Source organism: Pecten maximus, chromosome 15, assembly GCF_902652985.1.
Source record: "Pecten maximus chromosome 15, xPecMax1.1, whole genome shotgun sequence".
Classification (NCBI taxonomy): Eukaryota; Metazoa; Mollusca; class Bivalvia; order Pectinida; family Pectinidae; genus Pecten; species Pecten maximus.
The window spans coordinates 22194011-22214600 of NC_047029.1; the positions used below are offsets into that span (position 1 = coordinate 22194011).

The following is a 20590-nucleotide window of genomic DNA, read 5'->3' on the forward strand; positions in this document are numbered from 1 at the left end:
AGAAAATCTGACCCCTATGACATTGGAAGTTTCCATTTCAGCAAACTAATGTTCAAACATGATTATCTGTCTTTTGGTTCCTCAGTGGAAGAAGCTCAGGTGAACAGGTTCACAAAGTATGTTAAAAAAGAAATTGTCACCTCTGAAGGACATGTGCTACAGATGCATCATGAATTCCGAAATATTGTCACATTTTGTATCCGATTTAGCCTCTTACGGTACCATATAGTGGAAACTATCATCACGGTCCTTTTGAGAAGAGTTACAAAATGAAAGTTACTAAAATTGATTTCTTGTGAAAATTCTGGAGCCTCTCATCAAGATTTTGTCTTTTTTGTATTTTGGGAGCAGTGATAGTACAAATTGGAGAAAATAACCACATGACAAATCTATATTTGACATATTTTATTATGTTTTCAATAACATATAATACACGAACGATGAAATTCACAAACACTGAAACATCCAATACTCTGTGACAAGTTATAGCACCTTAATGTAAAAAAGCAAGCGCATCATTAAAAATAAAAACATAAGAAGCCAAAGAATGAAAGAGTTATCTCCCTTCCAAATATAACAGAACGTCACAAAAAGGAGTGCGAAATGTCAGTATGCATGCACTTTCGTTAAGATAACACAGGGACTCTACCATGACATAGGAAATTATGTAGAAATACATATACCACATGTCCTGTCGTGACACAGGGACTTGAGTAGAAGTACACATGCCATTTATTTATCATGACACAGGGTCTTTAGTAGATGTATTCATACAACTTGTCCTTTCATAACACAGGAACATGAAGGTTGATTCTGTAGGGCACAGGGACTTGGGAATTGGTCCCTTTTTGTCTAAACTAAAGTGGCTAGCGACAGTTTTTTTTAAAGATCTTTTCAAGAGATATAAGAAGCAGTAATAAAGAATATGTATTGTAAAAGATCGTTCGTTGACATACACAAATACAATTGTTCAATTCTAAAATACAAAATAAATAGTAAACATACCAACAAATAAAACAACAAGAAGACAGGGCTGCCTAGAAGAATTAATTATACATATATATACTTCTTTATAAATTAATGATAAACAAACATTTACCAAGCTTCTTCAGACTCATTATTTTTCAAAAATCTTGACATATTATTACATATCAAAGGCTAATCTGAAGAAACATGGATAGTACTACTCTAATGAAGATAAAAATGCCCTCATATTTCACATGGAATGAAATGTCCATTTCTTTCTATAAATGAATGATCTGATGCGACATTTACACTATCATGAATCTGATGAGCTTGTTGAGTGTAACATGATTTCCTTTGATCCCAAATCTTGTGAGTACAGCACTGGAATGACTAGACATTTCCATATAGATTATCAATTGTCTGGATACCTTGCATTATAGATATAAATTAAATAGCAGCAGATGTAATCACACAGAAGAGTTCCTCTTTAGAGCTTTTATAAAAAAAAAAGAGTTATCTCCCTTAGATCAGACCTGCCTGTTCCGCCTGCAGTCCCGTCAAGAAGTCAAAACTGGAATTGTTTTTGTTACGTAAATTAAAATATCATATGACTTAAAGATCTTATGAACTGAATAATCAACCCAGTTTTAATGGTAAACCATATTATATTAAGTGAAAATAATGGATTATATTTTCAAAATCTCTTATTTTTGAGACTAAAGTTTTGTACTGGAGATTGCCAGGTTTGCTCAAATAAACAGGGTGTTTAAGCCAAAGACAGAAGAATTGACAGTGACATTATTAAATGAAGCAAGACACTATAAAAATATTCTCATTTTAAAATGATTTTCTTGCAACTAAACATTTGCACAACCTATAGATTTTGTTCTCTATGTTTTGATATCTTCTTCATTTTGTGTTAGAAAAAGTAAGCAAATAAAGATGTCTACAATGTAAACAATGATGACACAGTCACTACCAGCATTGTTATTGTCTAAATCAACAACACATTTCAAGAGACAGTGCTCCAAAACACAATCTTTTTAAAGCAAAATACCTACATTTCAAACAGCATTAATAATCAGCACTTAATATACACATTGTTCATGTATACAGAAACCATCAACAAATGACATTTTAGATCCTTAAAATCGCAGGGACTTGTCACTAATTACATACCATTAAATACAAATGTTTAAACATTCATACAATACATATATAGACATGGGTTTAAATTTGTGCCAAGTCCCGGCATGCAATAAAATTGTATGTATTGCAGAGTAATCTCCCTTCACTCAGAAGGGTGCTCCTTTAAAGTATACTTGACAACTCTTCATTCAGAAAAACTATCAAAAAGAAACATTTTTATTGTTCATTTGACAACTTTTCATTTAGACGAAAATTATCAGAAAAAAACCCAACATTTTTATTGTTCATTTAAATCCAGCAAGTCCATAAGAACGAGTAGCATTCACAAACATCGAATGTATTACTCCGTCAAATGCAGTGCTATAAATGTACTTTTCTTAGGCATGACGAACTGAACCAGAGTTATCTCCTTCATTGAAATTCCTAAAATTTGGCAAGTATGCTTAATGTAGGGATAATGTAGTAAATCAGTAAGCCAACAGTCCAAACACATTTGTTGAAGTGACAACGCTTAACATGTAAAATGGACTTCAATGAAAACGGGACAAACCTCACAAATATCAACAACCTGAACTTCCTTTCAATGTTTAACAAATAAAATGGCAGTAATTTTCACGCAGGTTATCTGCTCATTGCACAAAAAAAGTTAAGTGTATTAATGTACACTAACAAAAGTATTCCATCTTTGTCAAATTTGGTAAATACTTCTACTAACTGGACGAGTTACCTCCCTTCCTGAATAATTGGCATTTTCAAAAAATATGAGGATCAAACCAAATTTAAACAAAATAATTTCTGTATTTCAATTCACACAGAAAAGTCACATGGGACACTTATATAATTTCACAGAACAAATCAACGATAAACAAATAAATCTAAACATGTTGTTGGCCTGTATGAGTTCTCATCTTTGGAGGCCAATCTTTATGGTTCACCTAAAACAATATCCTCTGGTAGTTTGAGTTTTCTGTCATAGAGATAACAAGAAATTAAAAAAATATCTGTTTCATTTTCTTGTTAACTGCATTTACATCAATGTTGTTCAAATATTCAGAAACTCTTCGAAGACAGATGTATAGCTTTTAATTCCAGCACTAGTCCAAATCTGTGATAGTTTCTGAGGGGTTATTTATTTTACATCATTGCTGGCCTGGAGTAACAGTGTGGGGGGTCTTAGCGCGGGAGGAAAGAAGGGTACTCGGGGAAAACCCGTGTGGGGGGTCTTAGCGCGGGAGGAAACCAGGGTACTCCGGGAAAACCCACTTGGTCAGACAGGTGACCCTTTAACTTAACATAACTGACTGGGGGAGTGTCCTTGAAAGTACTATTTAAACCAGATTACAGGTGATTTAGTCACAGGTTTCAGGCCTACATGATTCAGATATACATACTGTAACAGGATAATATTATTATCAACAGGCTTGATATGCAATATTACAGCGTTCTGTCATCTCAGCAAATGATTAATTTTTCAATTATCATTTTAAGAGATTCGTGTAAGTGGCCTTGTCTATACAAAGATATTGTATGAAAGGGAGGCAACTGCACTGTTTGGATAGTTATTTGTCCTTTCGACGAATTCAATAACAATGAAATCTGTGAGGCAACATCAATTGTACGTAACATATTACTACAACTTGTTGATATCAACTTATGTAAGTGTCACACATATCCTTTTAATAAACATCAATAAATACTACACAAGTCTTAATCAATTCTTATCAAATTTCACCATCAAGATGATATTAATATCGTTAGGAAATCTACTTCCATATTGTACCTAGAAAATAAATAATACTTTACAACACATTATCTAACACATTATCTATCAATAAATAAACAGGAATATATACAATGGTGAATTATCAATAAAAAGTTATTTTATATATATATCTTATAATATTCTTTAAAAAATTATAAAGCTAAAATACACACACTTAACGTAAATCTATAACAAATATTAACAGATCATTTCTCCTCACAACAGATTCAACCTCCTGTCTCCCCCTAAAGATAAATGCAATGGATTGGTCCACTAAATGGGAAATGTGAACCTTACATCCCTTTAAACAAATGTTAGTTTCCAGTCTCATATCAATATTTTCCATTCATGATAAATATTATCAAATATTTTAACAGGATATAAAGCAAATAAATGGGACTTGAATTCTGGCATCACAAAAGTTTCACCAGGATCAAGTTGAAATAACAATGATCCTATGTTTGTCCTTTTGTACAATACAGTGAAGACCACTGCTAAAATCCTGTCACTTGGCCTTAAAAAGACTTGTTCTATTCTGCGTTTTTTTAAATTATTATATCAATTACATTTTAAGAATCCACTATATGCAAGATTGACAAGTTGAGGATTAACAAATATCACAATAACTGCTTTCACAACTAAAATCACAATAAGTTTTTCAATTCTCATTAATGTAAAATTAATTTTCATCGAGGTACTATTTTTATATATGTACAGGAAATTCATATTCAGTGAAATAAGGTTTGTTTTTTCATTAATACTTCTGATGTGTAATTAATAGTTTTTAATTTTTCACAGATCCAAATTGTGAAAGAACAGCAAATTCCAGCATTTTTTACTTTCACAGTAATAATAATAATTATCAGATGATAAAAATAAATGCATGACAGAATATATTAAAAAGAAAATGACATAGAATGAACAAAAACAAAACAAAAAACAAAAAAAACCCAAACATATAAGAGGGAAAAAACGTAATGAAGAAAACAGCGGAAGCCCAATATGGTTAAAAACAAACAGCAATTTTTACTAACAAAATTTGCAAAGCAATGAACATTATCAAACAAATAAAAATGTCATCAAAATAAAATTTGTGGCAATTAGTGGTTAAAGAATAAAGTTTTGTTACTTTAAAATTCATCAATACATTTTGTATCACCATAATTCCATTGTCCATCGATTGATATGAAAGTAATTCCTCGTGTTTCAATTATATTTATCCAACACTTGCCTTTGTCATAGGTGCTTTGTTCACTCCATGCTATTAAAATATAAAAAAAAGAAATACTTTGGAGATTTTACGTAAGATGACTGAGTTTTAGAAAAACATATTGTCAGGATTATGATGTGCTCAGTAACATCAAACTTTAACATGATAACATGTAAGATAGAACAAATTTTGGTGGTTTAATCACAAAAGGAAGAGAAAGTTTATATTGCACAAGTTCACATTACATATGCTCTGAATGAAAATAAGATAACAACAAATTTTATTTCAACAATTCATTAGTGTAGGATTACTATGCCGCCCAAACAACAATAAAAAATAAAAAATAAAAGAGAGGCTGGGAAAGAACTCTCAGATGTGATATTGCAACTATCCTATGGCTTAATGCACAAGAAAAACTAAAACGCTTTCCTGTAACATCTAAAGAGATTTAACAGCATACAAAAAATTGTGTAATATGGAACTTGTGGTCGAAATTATCAATAATAAAAAAATACAAAAATGTGCAACCAAATATGTATTTAAGTTGGTGCATTTTTATCAGATTCATAGTGCTTAATACAACTTCGCTAGCCAAGGGTGTTCAATAAGATAATCTCCTTTTCATTGTGGAAAGGAGAGTATCATATTGAACACCCTTGGAGAGCGAAGTTGAGGTTAATAATGAAAAATTTAACACATGTAGAAATTTATATTTCTTTCAAAAACACAATTTGAAATACAAATTTTTGACCTTTAAATTATTTCTTATATTATGATGAACATTTCTACATGAGACATCATTCGGGAGCTGGAGTGAAGTACACAGAATAAGCCAGCATAGTTCTACATTAGAATTTATACTATACATAGTATGTACAATATTTCTGTCATTGTAGTGGGTTCCATCTAAACTTATGCTCAAAATATGTTTCTGTGTAGAAGATAAATTCTTATTTATCAAATGATTACAATATATATATTCTGACACAGTAATGGTCAGCCAAGACTTGTATCTAGGCATCATATCAATTTTTGTTAATTATTTGATCGAATGAGATCTATTTCTATAAACTTCAAAAATATTTCTAAGGATAACAATAATAAAAAAAACCTTACTGGAAATATTTTTAATATTTCGCTTGAACAATCTAGTTTGCAGAGAACTGTAAGAACTTAATTTTCTTCCATTTTCCTATAATTATTCCAAACTTAGATTACAAGATTAAATAATGAACGTATTTCCTCTTATCACATCATGCCCTGTCCGTAGGAAATACAGGTCAATGATGATATAACTAAAGGAATTTTAGTCACATCTGTCTTAAACAGGTTTAAGGTGCATTTAATGTTCATCAATTGTGTTTTTTTCCTTTCGGATATAAAAAAAAAAACTACCTTGCATAACTATAGAATGAATTGATTCAAGGGAGATAACTGTTAAATTGTGTCATTATCAGACTGAAAATAGTTTTACTTTGAGGATTGGTCAATATCTTTCCATACAGTGAAGATGGAATATAACATCTTATAAGTGAACAGAATGGATTTCCTTTTTTGTTTTTTTTGACATGATTAAATTGTGGTCATATCTATCATATTGATCATTATTTTTAGTCATTATTTAACACACAACTTTAAGTAAAGATATATAATTAGATTTTAACAGTGGACCCTGATCAGAAAATGAAAACACTGGAACAACGTGTCTAACAAATGATGATAATGATGAAGTTGATGATGATGATACCAATGATGAGGAAGGTGAGGATACAAGACAACTGTATATCTATATATAAATGATGCAAAAGCACGGAACCTAAGCTTTGACTCATATCCCCTACACTGGGTCACACACCTTTAGCTGCATTTATCCCTGAAACTGAACTGAAATTTTTGGATGATCCTATCAATGCAAAGGCTCTGTAAATCCAACCAATCAAATCCTCGGACACATTGGCCAATCAAATCCTTTTTTGTAAAGGTGATTGACTTATTGAAATAGCCAATGAAACTCTTCTATTCTTCTTAGAGAACATTGGTTGACCTAAGTTCATTTGGCCAATCAAATCCTGGGAAAGAAGAGACTGACCATGATTTGACCAATCAAATTTGCAGAGACCAAACCCTATGTCAGGGTGTCTCCTGTTTGAGTTTTTTAATGGTGTTTTTTAACGCTTGTCGTTTGTTGCAGAACCACACGCGAATCACTTCTCGGTCATAGTTCAACTTTTCTGACAGTTCTGTCATTTCTGCACCTGAAACAATAAAAACAAGTTCCATATTAAGTTAAAGAAATTTTTCATTATTACAGAAATTTCATGGACATCCATAACATATTGACCCATTCAGTTCACAAACAATGCTATAAAGTTTTTATGAATATTGTCAAGCATTAACCCTTACCAAGATTGGGGTGGAAATTAATAATGTCAAGCAAGTTCAAAAGAAAAAGTAATTTGATTTTAATGCAAACCAGGGAGTTTTCTTAATCTTACTGGGACAAAATTAAAACTAGAAAATGTCCGTAAGACATAAATGCCCCTACTGCCACTTGACACTCCTGAGATTACCTAGTTACATTGCATCGGGAAAGGACATGATGCATTGCAAAGCCACAGGACGGGACGGACATGGGTAACACTATATGCCCCCCCAAATTTTAAGGTGGAGACATAACACAACACAATTGTTTGGACCAATTCTTCTTCGAAATGCAGAATTACATAAAATTCCGTGTTACCTGAAGGATGTGTATTCCTCTCGAAGAACTGGTTGAGAACCTCCAGTGCCTGTGGGGTGAAAGACGTTCTCCGTTTGCGTTTCTTTGATGGTTCGCTGCCTATAAAGTCAGTAAGATTGGACACACCATTCTTATAACGTTCTTCTGCCTCAAGCATCCATCGCTCTAATACAGGCTTAATCTTCTGAGCACTTTTTGGTGTTATGTCTAATTTCTCAAATCTGAAAAACAAATGAAAATACATCTAATTAATGGTGGAAATAGGAAAATTACACCTAAAGGCTGTGAATGGGGTTAATACGTAACACTAGTTTAGATAGCCTTCTTCAAATGCCACTTGTGGTAGTCTATATGGGACATGATAACTCATGAAGTAGAACAAGAAACTTATGGACCTGATCAGGAAGCAGAAATCATGGACTGTCTTATGCCATGGTGGTTGTGTCCTTGATAAGAACACTTTATCTCAGTTTTTCTAGATAGCATGTGACAAGCCTCCTTATGCTGTTCAGTGAGGTAGCCACCAGCTACTACACAGAGAATCACCTCAAAATGGCCTAGGATGTTCATGGGATGATTAGCCCAGCAAATAAACCAACAAATGAAGGACACAGTATAAGTGGCTGTATATGACTTACCTACAGATAGCGGACTGACTGTAAGCAGGTCCTTCCGTTGCACTGAGTGCCTGACCTACTTGTGTTTGCGTAAGCCCCAAAGACAGTCTCCGGATCTTAAATTGTTTGGCAAATTCTTTGATTTCATCGAGATTGATTCCATCAACGGTGGTGCTCTCTGTTGAATTACCTACTGTGTCTGAAAGGTTAACTTAAAGATAAGGTTCAGATCGATAAAATATTATACGATTTCATAAAAAATCTACAAGTCAGAATGCACAATACACACAGTAAATCTAAACTCTAAACCAGGAATCTACAGGTAACAATACTTAAAATATTAATTTCAAACTTTATCTTAATGTGGAAATTTGTGTCAAAACCAAAAAAATGTCTGCAAGAAATTAATGCCCCTGAATACATGTGAAAACAGGATTTTTACGTGTGAAAATAAGTATCTTTGTTTTCACAGGTATCTATGGATACCATATTCATCCAGCAATTAGCTCATGTCTGGTAACAAGCCCACCTATATATAATGTTATTCAGGAAATTTTATTTCAGTGCCCTGAATTAGACCCTATCCCTGTGATTAATTTGTATGTTGTCCCAATAATTTCATGGTTCTATTAATACATGACAAAAACAAGTGCAATCAATGATTGCGAAAGCTCACCGGTGGCAGCAATCACACTATGCATTCATTTTTTATGCATGTATAAGCATGTCATTTTGAAATTGTATGTCACATAATATCGCTTCTAGACCTCTAATGGATGTATAAACCAAATAAGAAGGGTGTGGACCTACAAGCTTTCCGAAAACTGACCCCAAAAACTTTAAAGTGGGTTTTTGTGTCAACAAAATGGTAAAATGCGAAAAAATCACAATTTTTTTTCTGCATGATTTTGCCATAACATCACTAATAGACCTCTAATGAATATATACACCAAATTAGAAGGGCATGAGGTGCATACTTTTGGACTTACAAGCTTTCCAAAAACTGACCCCAAAAACTTTAAAGTTTTGGGGTGGGTCGCCGACCCCGACGTGACAGCATTATCTCGGTTACTCGTAACCGATGAGCTAACAAAGCAACTACAGTAAAAATATATTATGCGAAGTCAATTCAGCATTTGGCATTTCCCTACTTGATTTTTAAACAGTTTGATACACATATGCATTTATCTAAAGTGGACAAATGTGACCTTTAACCTCGACTGATAACGAGCAGAATCTGTTCAGACATACATAGATACTATGGATTGAGTATTTACCACATCTGTAGAAAATTTATGAAATATATAATACAAAAGGCTTTTTTATTGCAGAATTCGTAAAATGTGACGCTGACTGATGACCATTGGAATATGATCAGGTGAAGAACTCAATGTTATGATTCCATGGTGTGAACTTAAACAAAATCTATATATTGAGGGTTTCTCAAAATATGATCAGACAGATGGACTGACATGGGTAAAACTTGATTGTCCCCCCTCCCCTCCCCAATAAAATGGTGGGACATAAAAACTATATACACACAAAATCAGTGTGGTAGGACATGAGAGTCACACATTATTCTACTCACTTGGAAGCAGCTGGCTGACGTTTGGGGGCAGGACATCAGAGGTGACGGTGGGGGTGAGAACCTGTGTTGGCAGTCTGGGTGGCGAGGACACCACCGGCGCTACCGTTGGCTGGCTGTTGGTGTGGGCGTGGCGAATTGCTGTGTGGTGTGTAGAGGTGGTGCTGTGATTGGCAGTTAGCTGGCCGTTGGTCTGGGAGACTTGGGTGAGTGAACTGTTAGCTGAGGAAGCGAGGGTAGGCTGCGTCAAGGACAGTGGGTTTATTACCTGTACAATAGAGAAAAATAAAATCCAACATAAAGGTCACAATCTGTTAATACTGTATCTTTGCCCAAATAAACCCTCGAGCTCTCCCTTAGGGCAAATTTTAGTTGTGAAATTCGAGAGAGATTATTTGTGGAACACATCTTGTTTACTGTTTAAATTTTTTTGGAAGATTCTGTTTAATTTAAGAGAGGATTATTTGTGGACAGTTGCTAATTTGTAGGTAAATACAGTACTGCCATATTTTGAATGTCTAATTTGTGGATAAATACGGTACTACCATGTTGTGAATGTCTTATTTCTTATGTCATTTTATTTATGGAAGATACTGAATGTAATTATTTAACATTATATAAACAATGTTATACATAAAATAAGTCTTTCCAAATACAAGCATTGTATTGTATATTGTGTTATTATAAAACTAATATGTAAATTCTGCTGGAATATTATGTATTATGATAATGATCTAATGAGCTGTCGATATCCCTTCACTTCAGACTACTGATGTCATCGCCAAGGCAACACGAGGAATGGCATTATTGATTTTCGATCTTAAATGTTAATGATTTTACTGCATGGTCATATAATGAATTAAATAATCATCTTCACTAAACATGAATATAAATGGATTCAATGTTTGTCTCTGATAATGTGTATACCGTATTTGACCTAATAAGGGCACCCCTACCTTTTTTCAAGGAAATAAATCTTTGACTGAGTGTCAAAATGGTGTCAAAATGGTGTTCAAAAGTAATAATTCATGTGAAATATTTTGCTACTTTATGTGTTCAATTTTCTTCAGTAAATTAAGTAACTTGAACACATGTTTTCGCCACATTTTGTGTATTCCTACAGGCTACAGATGACATAACTAAACACACATACAAATAATAACTTACCATCTTTATTTGAAGATAAAGTAAAGACTTCATTCTTGTTGATAAATAACTTTTGTTCAGAAAAGAAAGCTAGTAAAAGACATTGTAAATCAATTATTAGGTCAAAGAAAACGATGTCTGATATGATCTGGGAAATCACCTGTTTCTATAAATAGAACACAAAAGAGTTCCATTTGAACATAAATGGTGGAACACACGTTCTCTGGTCTAAAGATCAGCTGGCATGGTTTACAAGTTTACAGGAGTATTCAAGTGATGTTTAAGCTTAATATATGATAATGAATAGATATCTTCATCTGGAATATTTTTATGACTGAATATTTTACCGTTTCCACAACCTTGGGTATTCTGCTATAAGGTATAGTCTGTTTCATATAACTTCAGAATAACTAATCTTAATAAGGGCACCCCCACTGTCAATTACCCGTGCCCTGCGCCCTTATTAGGTCAAATACGGTATGTGATATCGATGCTGTTTATGTTGTTATATTACTGCCCAGGCATTAGGAAGTAAAACATTGCTGTTTTATCTGATACAGGTTTTATTAGAAGTATATGATAATAATAATTATATGTTTATCTGAAATATATGACCATAACTTCATTTGGAATATATGGCAATAGGTTTATCTAAAGTATATATGACAATACTTTTATCTGAAGTATATAACAATAGGTTTATCTCAAGTTTATGACAAAATGTTTATCAGAAGTTTATAGCAATAGATTTTTTTTTAGATTTATCTGAAGTACAATAACTTTATCCAGAAATATTATAATATGACAATAGGTTTATCTAAATTTTATGATGAAATGTTTATCTGAAGTATAAGACAAAAGCTCTATTTAAAGCTTATGGAAATAGGTTAATCTCAAGTATTTGACAATAGTTTTATCTGAATTGTTTATGGTTTATTTTGTTTAACGTCCTATTAGAAGCCAGGGTCATTTAAGGATGTGCCTGGTTTTGAAGGTAGAAGAAAGCCGGATTACCTGCAGAAAAACAACCAGCCTACGGTCAGTAACAGGCAACTGCCCCACGTAAGTTTCGAACTCGCAACCCAGAGGGGGAGGGCTAGTGACAAAGTGTTGGGACATCTTAATCATTCAGCAACAGCGGTCCTTTCATCGAAAGTTAATGACAATAGGTAAATAACATCAAGATATCATTAATGGTTTGAGAGTTATTGGCTCAGACAATCTGTCATTAATAATGATATATGGTACATTACCTGAGGACCGACAGCTAAGATCTGCCCCTGTGCTCCCGTGGTCAGCAGTTGAGGTAGAGAGCCGAGTTGATTGGCCAGTCCCAGTCCACTGGCCTGTTGATGACTTTGACTGGAGTTATTAGTGGAATTCTGGGTTTGATGTGCCCCTAAATAAAACATAAGTCAGAATATAGGATAGCACTGGTGAACAATATCACACAAAGTAACTACAAACTATAAAGTTAATTCTGTATAACATCTATAGATGTTTTTCTCTCATAACAAATACATGTATCTCAATAAAAATAACTAAGATACTGCTATTTGTTTAAGTTAAGACTAGACATATACCTGTGTTGTTGAGGTAGAGAGGTCGTATTAGGTTGAGATTTAGATTAGACATACCTGTATTGTTGAGGTAGAGAGGTCGTATTAGGTTGAGATTAAGACTAGACATACCTGTGTTATTGAGGTAGAGAGGTCGTATTAGGTTGAGATTAAGACTAGACATACCTGTGTTGTTGAGGTAGAGAGGTCGTATTAGATTTAAATTAAGTCTAGACATATACCTGTGTTGTTGAGGTAGAGAGGTCGTATTAGATTTAAATTAAGTCTAGACATACCTGTGCTGTTGAGGTAGAGAGGTCGTATTAGGTCGAGATTAAGACTAGACATACCTGTGTTGTTGTTGAGGTAGAGAGGTCGTATTAGGTTGAGATTAAGACTAGACATACCTGTGTTGTTGAGGTAGAGAGGTCGTATTAGGTTGAGATTAAGACTTGACATACCTGTGTTGTTGAGGTAGAGAGGTCGTATTAGGTTGAGATTAAGACTAGACATACCTGTATTGTTGAGGTAGAGAGGTCGTATTAGGTCGAGATTAAGACTAGACATACCTGTGTTGTTGTTGAGGTAGAGAGGTCGTATTAGGTTGAGATTAAGACTAGACATACCTGTGTTGTTGAGGTAGAGAGGTCATATTAGGTTGAGATTAAGACTACACATACCTGTATTGTTGAGGTAGAGAGGTCGTATTAGGTTGAGATTAAGACTAGACATACCTGTGTTGTTGAGGTAGAGAGGTCATATTAGGTTGAGATTAAGATTAGACATACCTGTGTTGTTGAGGGTAGAGAGGTCGTATTAGGTTGAGATTAAGACTAGACATACCTGTGTTGTTGAGGTAGAGAGGTCGTATTAGGTTCAGATTAAGACTAGACATACCTGTGTTGTTGTTGAGGTAGAGAGGTTGTATTAGGTTCAGATTAAGACTAGACATACCTGTGTTATTGTTAAGGTAGAGATGTCGTATTAGGTTGAGATTAAGACTAGACATACCTGTGTTGTTGAGGTAGAGAGGTCATATTAGGTTGAGATTAAGACTAGACATACCTGTATTGTTGAGGTAGAGAGGTCGTATTAGGTTGAGATTAAGACTAGACATACCTGTATTGTTGAGGTAAAGAGGTCGTATTAGGTCGAGATTAAGACTAGACCTACCTGTGTTGTTGAGGAAGAGAGGTCGTATTAGGTCGAGATTAAGACTAGACATACCTGTGTTGTTGAGGTAGAGAGATCGTATTAGGTCGAGATTAAGACTAGACATACCTGTGTTGTTGTTGAGGTAGAGAGGTCGTATTAGGTCGAGATTAAGACTACACATACTTGTGTTGTTGAGGTAGAGAGGTTGTCTAGGTTGAGATTAAGAATAGACATTCCTGTGTTATTGTTGACGTAGAGAGGTCGTATTAGGTTGAGATTAAGACTAGACATACGTGTGTTGTTGAGGTAGAGAGGTTGTATTAGGTCGAGATTAAGACTAGACATACCTGTATTGTTGAGGTAGAGAGGTCATATTAGGTTGAGATTAAGACTAGACATACGTGTGTTGTTGAGGTAGAGAGGTTGTATTAGGTCGAGATTAAGTCTAGACATACCTGTATTGTTGAGGTAGAGAGGTCGTATTAGGTTGAGATTAAGACTAGACATACGTGTGTTGTTGAGGTAGAGAGGTTGTATTAGGTCGAGATTAAGACTAGACATACCTGTATTGTTGAGGTAGAGAGGTCGTATTAGGTTGAGATTAAGACTAGACATACGTGTGTTATTGTTGAGGTAGAGAGGTCGTATTAGGTTGAGATTAAGACTTGACATACCTGTGTTGTTGAGGTAGAGGTTGTATTAGGTCGAGATTAAGACTAGACATACCTGTGTTGTTCAGGTAGAGAGGTTGTATTAGGTTGAGGTAGAGAGGTCGTATTAGGTTGAGGTTAAGACTAGACATACGTGTGTTATTGTTGAGGTAGAGAGGTCGTATTAGGTTGAGATTAAGATTTGACATACCTGTGTTGTTGAGGTAGAGAGGTCGTATTAGGTTGAGATTAAGACTAGACATACCTGTGTTGTTGAGGTAGAGAGGTCGTATAAGGTTGAGATTAAGACTAGACATACCTGTGTTATTGTTGAGGTAGAGAGGTCGTATTAGGTTGAGATTAAGACTAGACATACCTGTGTTATTGTTGAGGTAGAGAGGTCGTATTAGGTCGAGATTAAGACTAGACATACCTGTGTTATTGAGGTAGAGAGGTCGTATTAGGTTGAGATAAAGACTAGACATATACCTGTGTTGTTGAGGTAGAGAGGTCGTATTAGATTTAAATTAAGTCTAGACCTACCTGTGTTGTTGAGGTAGAGAGGTTGTATTACATTTAAATTAAGTCTAGACCTACCTGTATTGTTGAGGTAGAGAGGTCCTATTAGGTTGAGATTAAGACTAGACATACCTGTGTTATTGATATTGAGGTTGAGAGGTTGCGTTAGGCCGGGGATGTTGGCTAGATTTGTGGCGATGATCTGTCCGTTAGATGTTGTGAGAAGCTGGATCTGTTGGTTACCGCCCGCCGCCAGGGACACAGGAATACTAATGAACTGCTGAGCTCCATTGCCTACAAACATATCCAATAATTATAAACATCTGAATCGAAAGTAGGAGAATTTTACATACTAATACTTATAGCTCAATCACTTGATTAGGGAAAATCTCATTTCTCCTTTTCTTCAAAACCTGTGTTCGTGTATTCCTTAAAACAGGCAGGTAGGGAGAGACTGACAAGTGTTATAGTTTCATGAAACTGTGTCAAGTTAGTTTTACCAGAAATGAATTGATCAGGAGTTTTAAATTGTTGTTAAAATTTGATTAGCCTATTTTGGGTGATTATGCAGTCATAGTTGGTGGATCTGTAGATTATTTCCCTTTCATGCTTATTGTTTACCACACCACAGGTTGAACGACAAATTATTCCGGTATCGTCATACAAAATGTACCAGCTTCTCTTAGTTTGACATCCAAGAGATAAAAGTTATGTCTCTTTTTTTTTATAATTGGTTGGGGATGTTTCCAGTGAAACATTTGAGGGGTGAGTATTCTTTTCTTCTGTTTAGTTCTCACAAGAAAGGTCAAGGATGTTGAGTCAAATTTTTTCCAAATAAAGACAAATTACTTCCCAAGAATTGTCTAGATTAGCAAATTGATAGTGAATGAATCTTGACTGAAGTTAACATAGCGTATGTAGAAATTTTATGTCAACATTTATTAAACTTCCAAATTCATTCTTTTACCAAAATAAATGTTTCCATGCTAAAACTATGTTATTTCTGTACCAAAATATTTTTTCCAAGCTAAAGCTGTATAGTATAAGACCAACTCTTCCTAAATTAGAGTATCAATTTAAAATGCAAGTTTAGTTGTGGAAAGTGATTTTGAAAAAGTTGTGTTTGTATTAATTTTTTCAGAAGCCCACATGAACAAAGTTTAAATATGGACTAGTGCACTTTCCATGTTTACCCTGTTATAAGCGCAGGGGGTCAAAACATAAACTTTAGGAGTGGGTAATTTATAGGAAGACGATGAGGTTTGTTAGTATTATCACTGAACTTCAATAGATATGGACAGACTTATTAGGCCAAAATAAAAATATAGTTGGTTTGATGTAACCCGCCTGATCCAGAAAAAATGCGGCAACTCAGAAAAATTTTAATGTGAAAAACATAAAAAAAATTTGTTTAATGTTGACAGTTACAGATATTTATGTCAGGAAGTTGCTTTGCATGTTTGAAAATACGTCTCCTAAACCCAAATAAGCTTGGGGTGTGTTTCTTTTGTTTAAGATCACAAAATAAAGTATGATTTCCAAACAGTTTATATTCTGGTTTGTTTTTGTACTGAAGGTTGAAAATCTGTTTTCAGAACTGAATACCAAAAAGTTCAGCACTACCTACCTACATGTAAAAAAACAAGAGGCCCAGGGGCCTTAACGGTCATTTGACTCTAAATTAAAACCCTTATATTATTGTAGTATGCATTCTCTGTAGCAAGTATATAGTGGCACTGTTGGCCATGGTGGCCATCTTGGATTTCTGACCGACCCAATAAATAATAACACTTGGTCTGGACCATCTAAGGATAATTTCTGGTAAGTTACAGCTGAATCCCACCGGTGGAATTTGAGAAGAAGTTTGAAATAGGTGTTGTTCAGGAAAACCATGATTGCGTAATCATGTTACAAAATGGCCGCCATTGCTGCCATGTCAAAGTTTTTACGAGGCCGAAAAATTAACAACACTTTGTTGGCCCTCCTTCCTTAACATCCTCACCAATTTCCACCTCAATGGCACCAGTGGAACTGGAGAAGAAGTTTAAATGTGTTTTTCAAGATGGCGGCTATGGCGGCCATCTTGGATTTCGGACCGACCCGGAAAATAACAACACTTAGTCGGGATCATATCAGAATCATTACAGGCAAGTTTCAGCTCAATAGCATTGGTGGAACTTGAGAAGAAGTTTAAAATGTGTTTTTCAAGATGGCGGCTATGGAGGCCATCTTGGATTTCGGACCGACCCGAAAAATAACAACACTTGGTCGGGATCATATCAGAATCATTACAGGCAAGTTTCAGCTCAATAGCATTGGTGAATTTTGAGAAGAAGTTTAAAATGTGTTTTTCAAGATGGCGGCTATGGCGGCCATCTCGGATTTCGGACCGACCCGAAAATAACAAGTGTCGGGATCATCTCAGGATCATTTCAGGCAAGTTTCAGCCCAACAGCTCTTGTGGAACTTGAGAGGAAGTTTAAAATGTGTTTTCAAAATGGCGGCTATGGCGGCCATCTTGGATTTCTGACCGACCCGAAAAATAACAACACTTGGTCAGGACCATCCCAGCATCATTTCAGGCAAGTTGCAGCTCAATCCCACTGATGGAATTTGAGAAGAAGTTTTAAATAGGTGTTGTTTAGAAGAACCATGATTGCGCAATCACTTTTCAAAATGGCCGCCATGGCTGCCATGTCAAAGTTTTTACGGGGTCGAAAAATAACAACACTTTGTTGGCTCTCCTTCCTTAACATCCTCACCAATTTCCAGCTCAATGGCACCAGTGGAACGGGAGAAGAAGTTTAAAATGTGTTTTTCAAGATGGTTGCCATGGCGGCCATCTTGGATTTCTGACCGACCCGAAAAATAACAACACTTCCTCAGGACCATCTTAGGATCATTTCTGGTAAGTAAGAGCTGAATCCCACTGGTGGAATTTGAGAAGAAGTTTTAAATAGGTGTTGTTTAGAAGAACCATGATTGCGCAATCATTTTACAAAATGGCCGCCATGGCTGCCATGTCGAAGTTTTTACGGAGCCAAAAAATAACAACACTTTGTTGGCTCTCCTTCCTTAACATCCTCACTAATTTCCAGGTCAATGGCACCAGTGGAACTGGAGAAGAAGTTTAAAATGTGTTTTTCAAGATGGTTGCCATGGCGGTCATCTTGGATTTCTGACCGACCTGAAAAATAACAACACTTCCTCAGGACCATCCCAGGATACTTTCAGGCAAGTTTCAGCTCAATCTCACCAGTGGAACTTGAGAAGAAGTTTCAAATGTGTTTTCAAAATGGCGGCTGTGGCGGCCATCTTGGATTTCAGACTGACCCGAAAAATAACAACACTTGGTCAGGACCATCCCAGCATCATTTCAGGCAAGTTTCAACTCAATCCCACTGATGGAACTTGAGAAGAAGTTTGAAATGTGAAAAGTTTACGCACGGCGGACGGCGCACGGCGCACGACGACGGACGAAGCATGATGACTATAGGTCATCCTGACCCTTCGGGTCAGATGACCTAAAAACCTAGTCGCGTTACAGCAAACCAAGATATTTTTTAAAGATGGCCTTACTGGATATGGGCTAAAGGAGCTTTCTCAGGGAGGGCTTTTTGGGAGCTGATAATGGCCTCCATTCCCAAATGTTTTTCATAAAAAAATGTATATACAAATGTATATATATATATACCAAATTACCAACATTTCCAGTTTAATCCCGTCCTTCCAAATTCAACAAAGTTTTTATTTTTCAAATTGAGGAAAAGAGGCCCCTTCCTGAACCAGTGAAAAAGTCCTTGGAGCTTATATTGCTGGATAGATACTTTTAGAGGCTAAGAAGGGTGGGAGGTGACAGGGAGTTTGTGGTAGTGGTGACTACCTGTGGAGACAGGAATGAGAAGCTGCTGGATTGAGGAGGCCGGACTGTGGCACTGACCAGCCGCTGATGCCGCCGCGGCCTGCACTGACTGACCTGTGAGGAAGAACTGCGGTGCTGCCACCTGCGGCTGACCAAACAGCTGAGTGGGACTGGACAGCGATGTGATTCCACCTGTTAACCAAAATAACAAATCAAAATAATCATAATTCTTCTGAAATATTCTACAAGATATTGGAATCTTTTATATGCCTGTCAAATTCGAGGGTGATTTTATGGTGTGGCATTGTCTAGATTTGTTCGTGGTCTGTCAGGCGTAAATTTTGTTATTCCTGCAATTTCCTAAATTGTTATTCCTGCAATCTCCTACATTTTTCTACCAATCTCTTTGAAACTTGATATAGATTATAATCATGATATGAAGTTGTCTTCCCTTCAACAGAATTATGATTTGGCTAATTTTGGAAAAGTTATTGTCTGTTGTTTATCTATAGTACCCGAATCTTAATTGTCAGGAGATCTCCTACAGTTTTCAATCAATTTCTTTGAAACTTAGTTGTGTTTAATGGGTTGGAGACTTTTGATTACATATTTTCGTCAACCTTTTGGAAAATTGAACTGACTTTTTAGTGAAAGATGAGATTTATAGCATGCAAACTAGTCACTCTTAAAGTGATGCAAATCTTATTTGAATGCAAGATACATCGTATTGTTATTTAATATATCTATCTTGAAAACAAGAGGCCCATGGGGCCTGTATCGCTCAACTGGTTGGATTTGACCAAATGTCAAAATAATGTTCATGTTCAATTTGTTAATACATATACAAAAATGTACTTTCTGAAAGACCATATGGATTATTTTTACACCATAATGGTGTTTAAAGAAACTAAGTCCCTTAGGGTGGGGAAAACCCTTTGGCCTATTTTTACATAAGAATTGTGTTTATCCCTTAATGCCCAGCGATACTATACATATAGTTATGGGATTGAGGGTCACAGTAACCATTTATGCAAAATCTGTTCCCCCATCACCACGGATGTTTCTGACCAAATTGGGTTCAAATCCATTTAAAACTCAAATCTCTATTTCCCCTATTTGGCCCCTCCCTTCAGGCCCCTTGGGGGTCAGAGTCAATATTTATATAAACTCTCTTTCCCCCTTCCCCTAAGGATATTCCAGACCAAATTTGGTTCAAATCCATTCATAACTTTATGACAAATAGCGATTTAAAGGATAAACTCCTATTTCCCTATTTGGCCCCGCCCTTCAGGCCCCTGAGGGTACAGAGTAAATATTTATCTAAACTCGGTTCCCCTTCTCCCAAGGATGTTCTTGACCAAATTTGGTTAAAATCCATTTAAAACTTTATGGCAAATAGCAATTTAAAGACTAATCTCTATTTCCCCTATTTGGCCCCGCCCCTCAATATTTATACAAACTCTTTCCCCCTTTCCTCTCTGGATGTTCCTGACCAAATTTAGTTAAAATCCATTCGTAACTTAATAATTAATAGCGGTTTAAAGGATTAACCCCTATTTTCCCTATCGGACCCCACTCCTCAGGCCCCTGGGGATTCAGAGTAAAAATTTATACCAACTCGTTTCCCCTTCTACAATGAATATTCCTGACCATATTTGGTTAAAACCCAT

General features: G+C 35.5%; 1 protein-coding gene across 5 annotated transcripts in view; it reads right to left on the reverse strand.

Moving 5' to 3' along the window:
* Window positions 1-390: 390 nt before the first annotated feature.
* LOC117343137 (POU domain, class 6, transcription factor 1-like) overlaps window positions 391-20590 on the reverse strand; it is a 68364-nt gene continuing 48164 nt past the window's right edge. For 3 of the 5 annotated variants that reach the window (XM_033905453.1, XM_033905455.1, XM_033905454.1), the window contains 7 exons: window positions 18942-19112; window positions 15191-15352; window positions 12429-12574; window positions 10033-10297; window positions 8466-8655; window positions 7828-8048; window positions 391-7342 (listed from right to left, as the gene is read on the reverse strand). In XM_033905453.1, coding sequence (XP_033761344.1) covers window positions 7218-7342; window positions 7828-8048; window positions 8466-8655; window positions 10033-10297; window positions 12429-12574; window positions 15191-15352; window positions 18942-19112 — 1280 coding nt within the window. In that variant the 3' untranslated portion in view covers window positions 391-7217. The remainder of the gene's footprint in view (window positions 7343-7827; window positions 8049-8465; window positions 8656-10032; window positions 10298-12428; window positions 12575-15190; window positions 15353-18941; window positions 19113-20590) is intronic. The other 2 variants (XM_033905457.1, XM_033905456.1) reach the window with 2 other exon arrangements.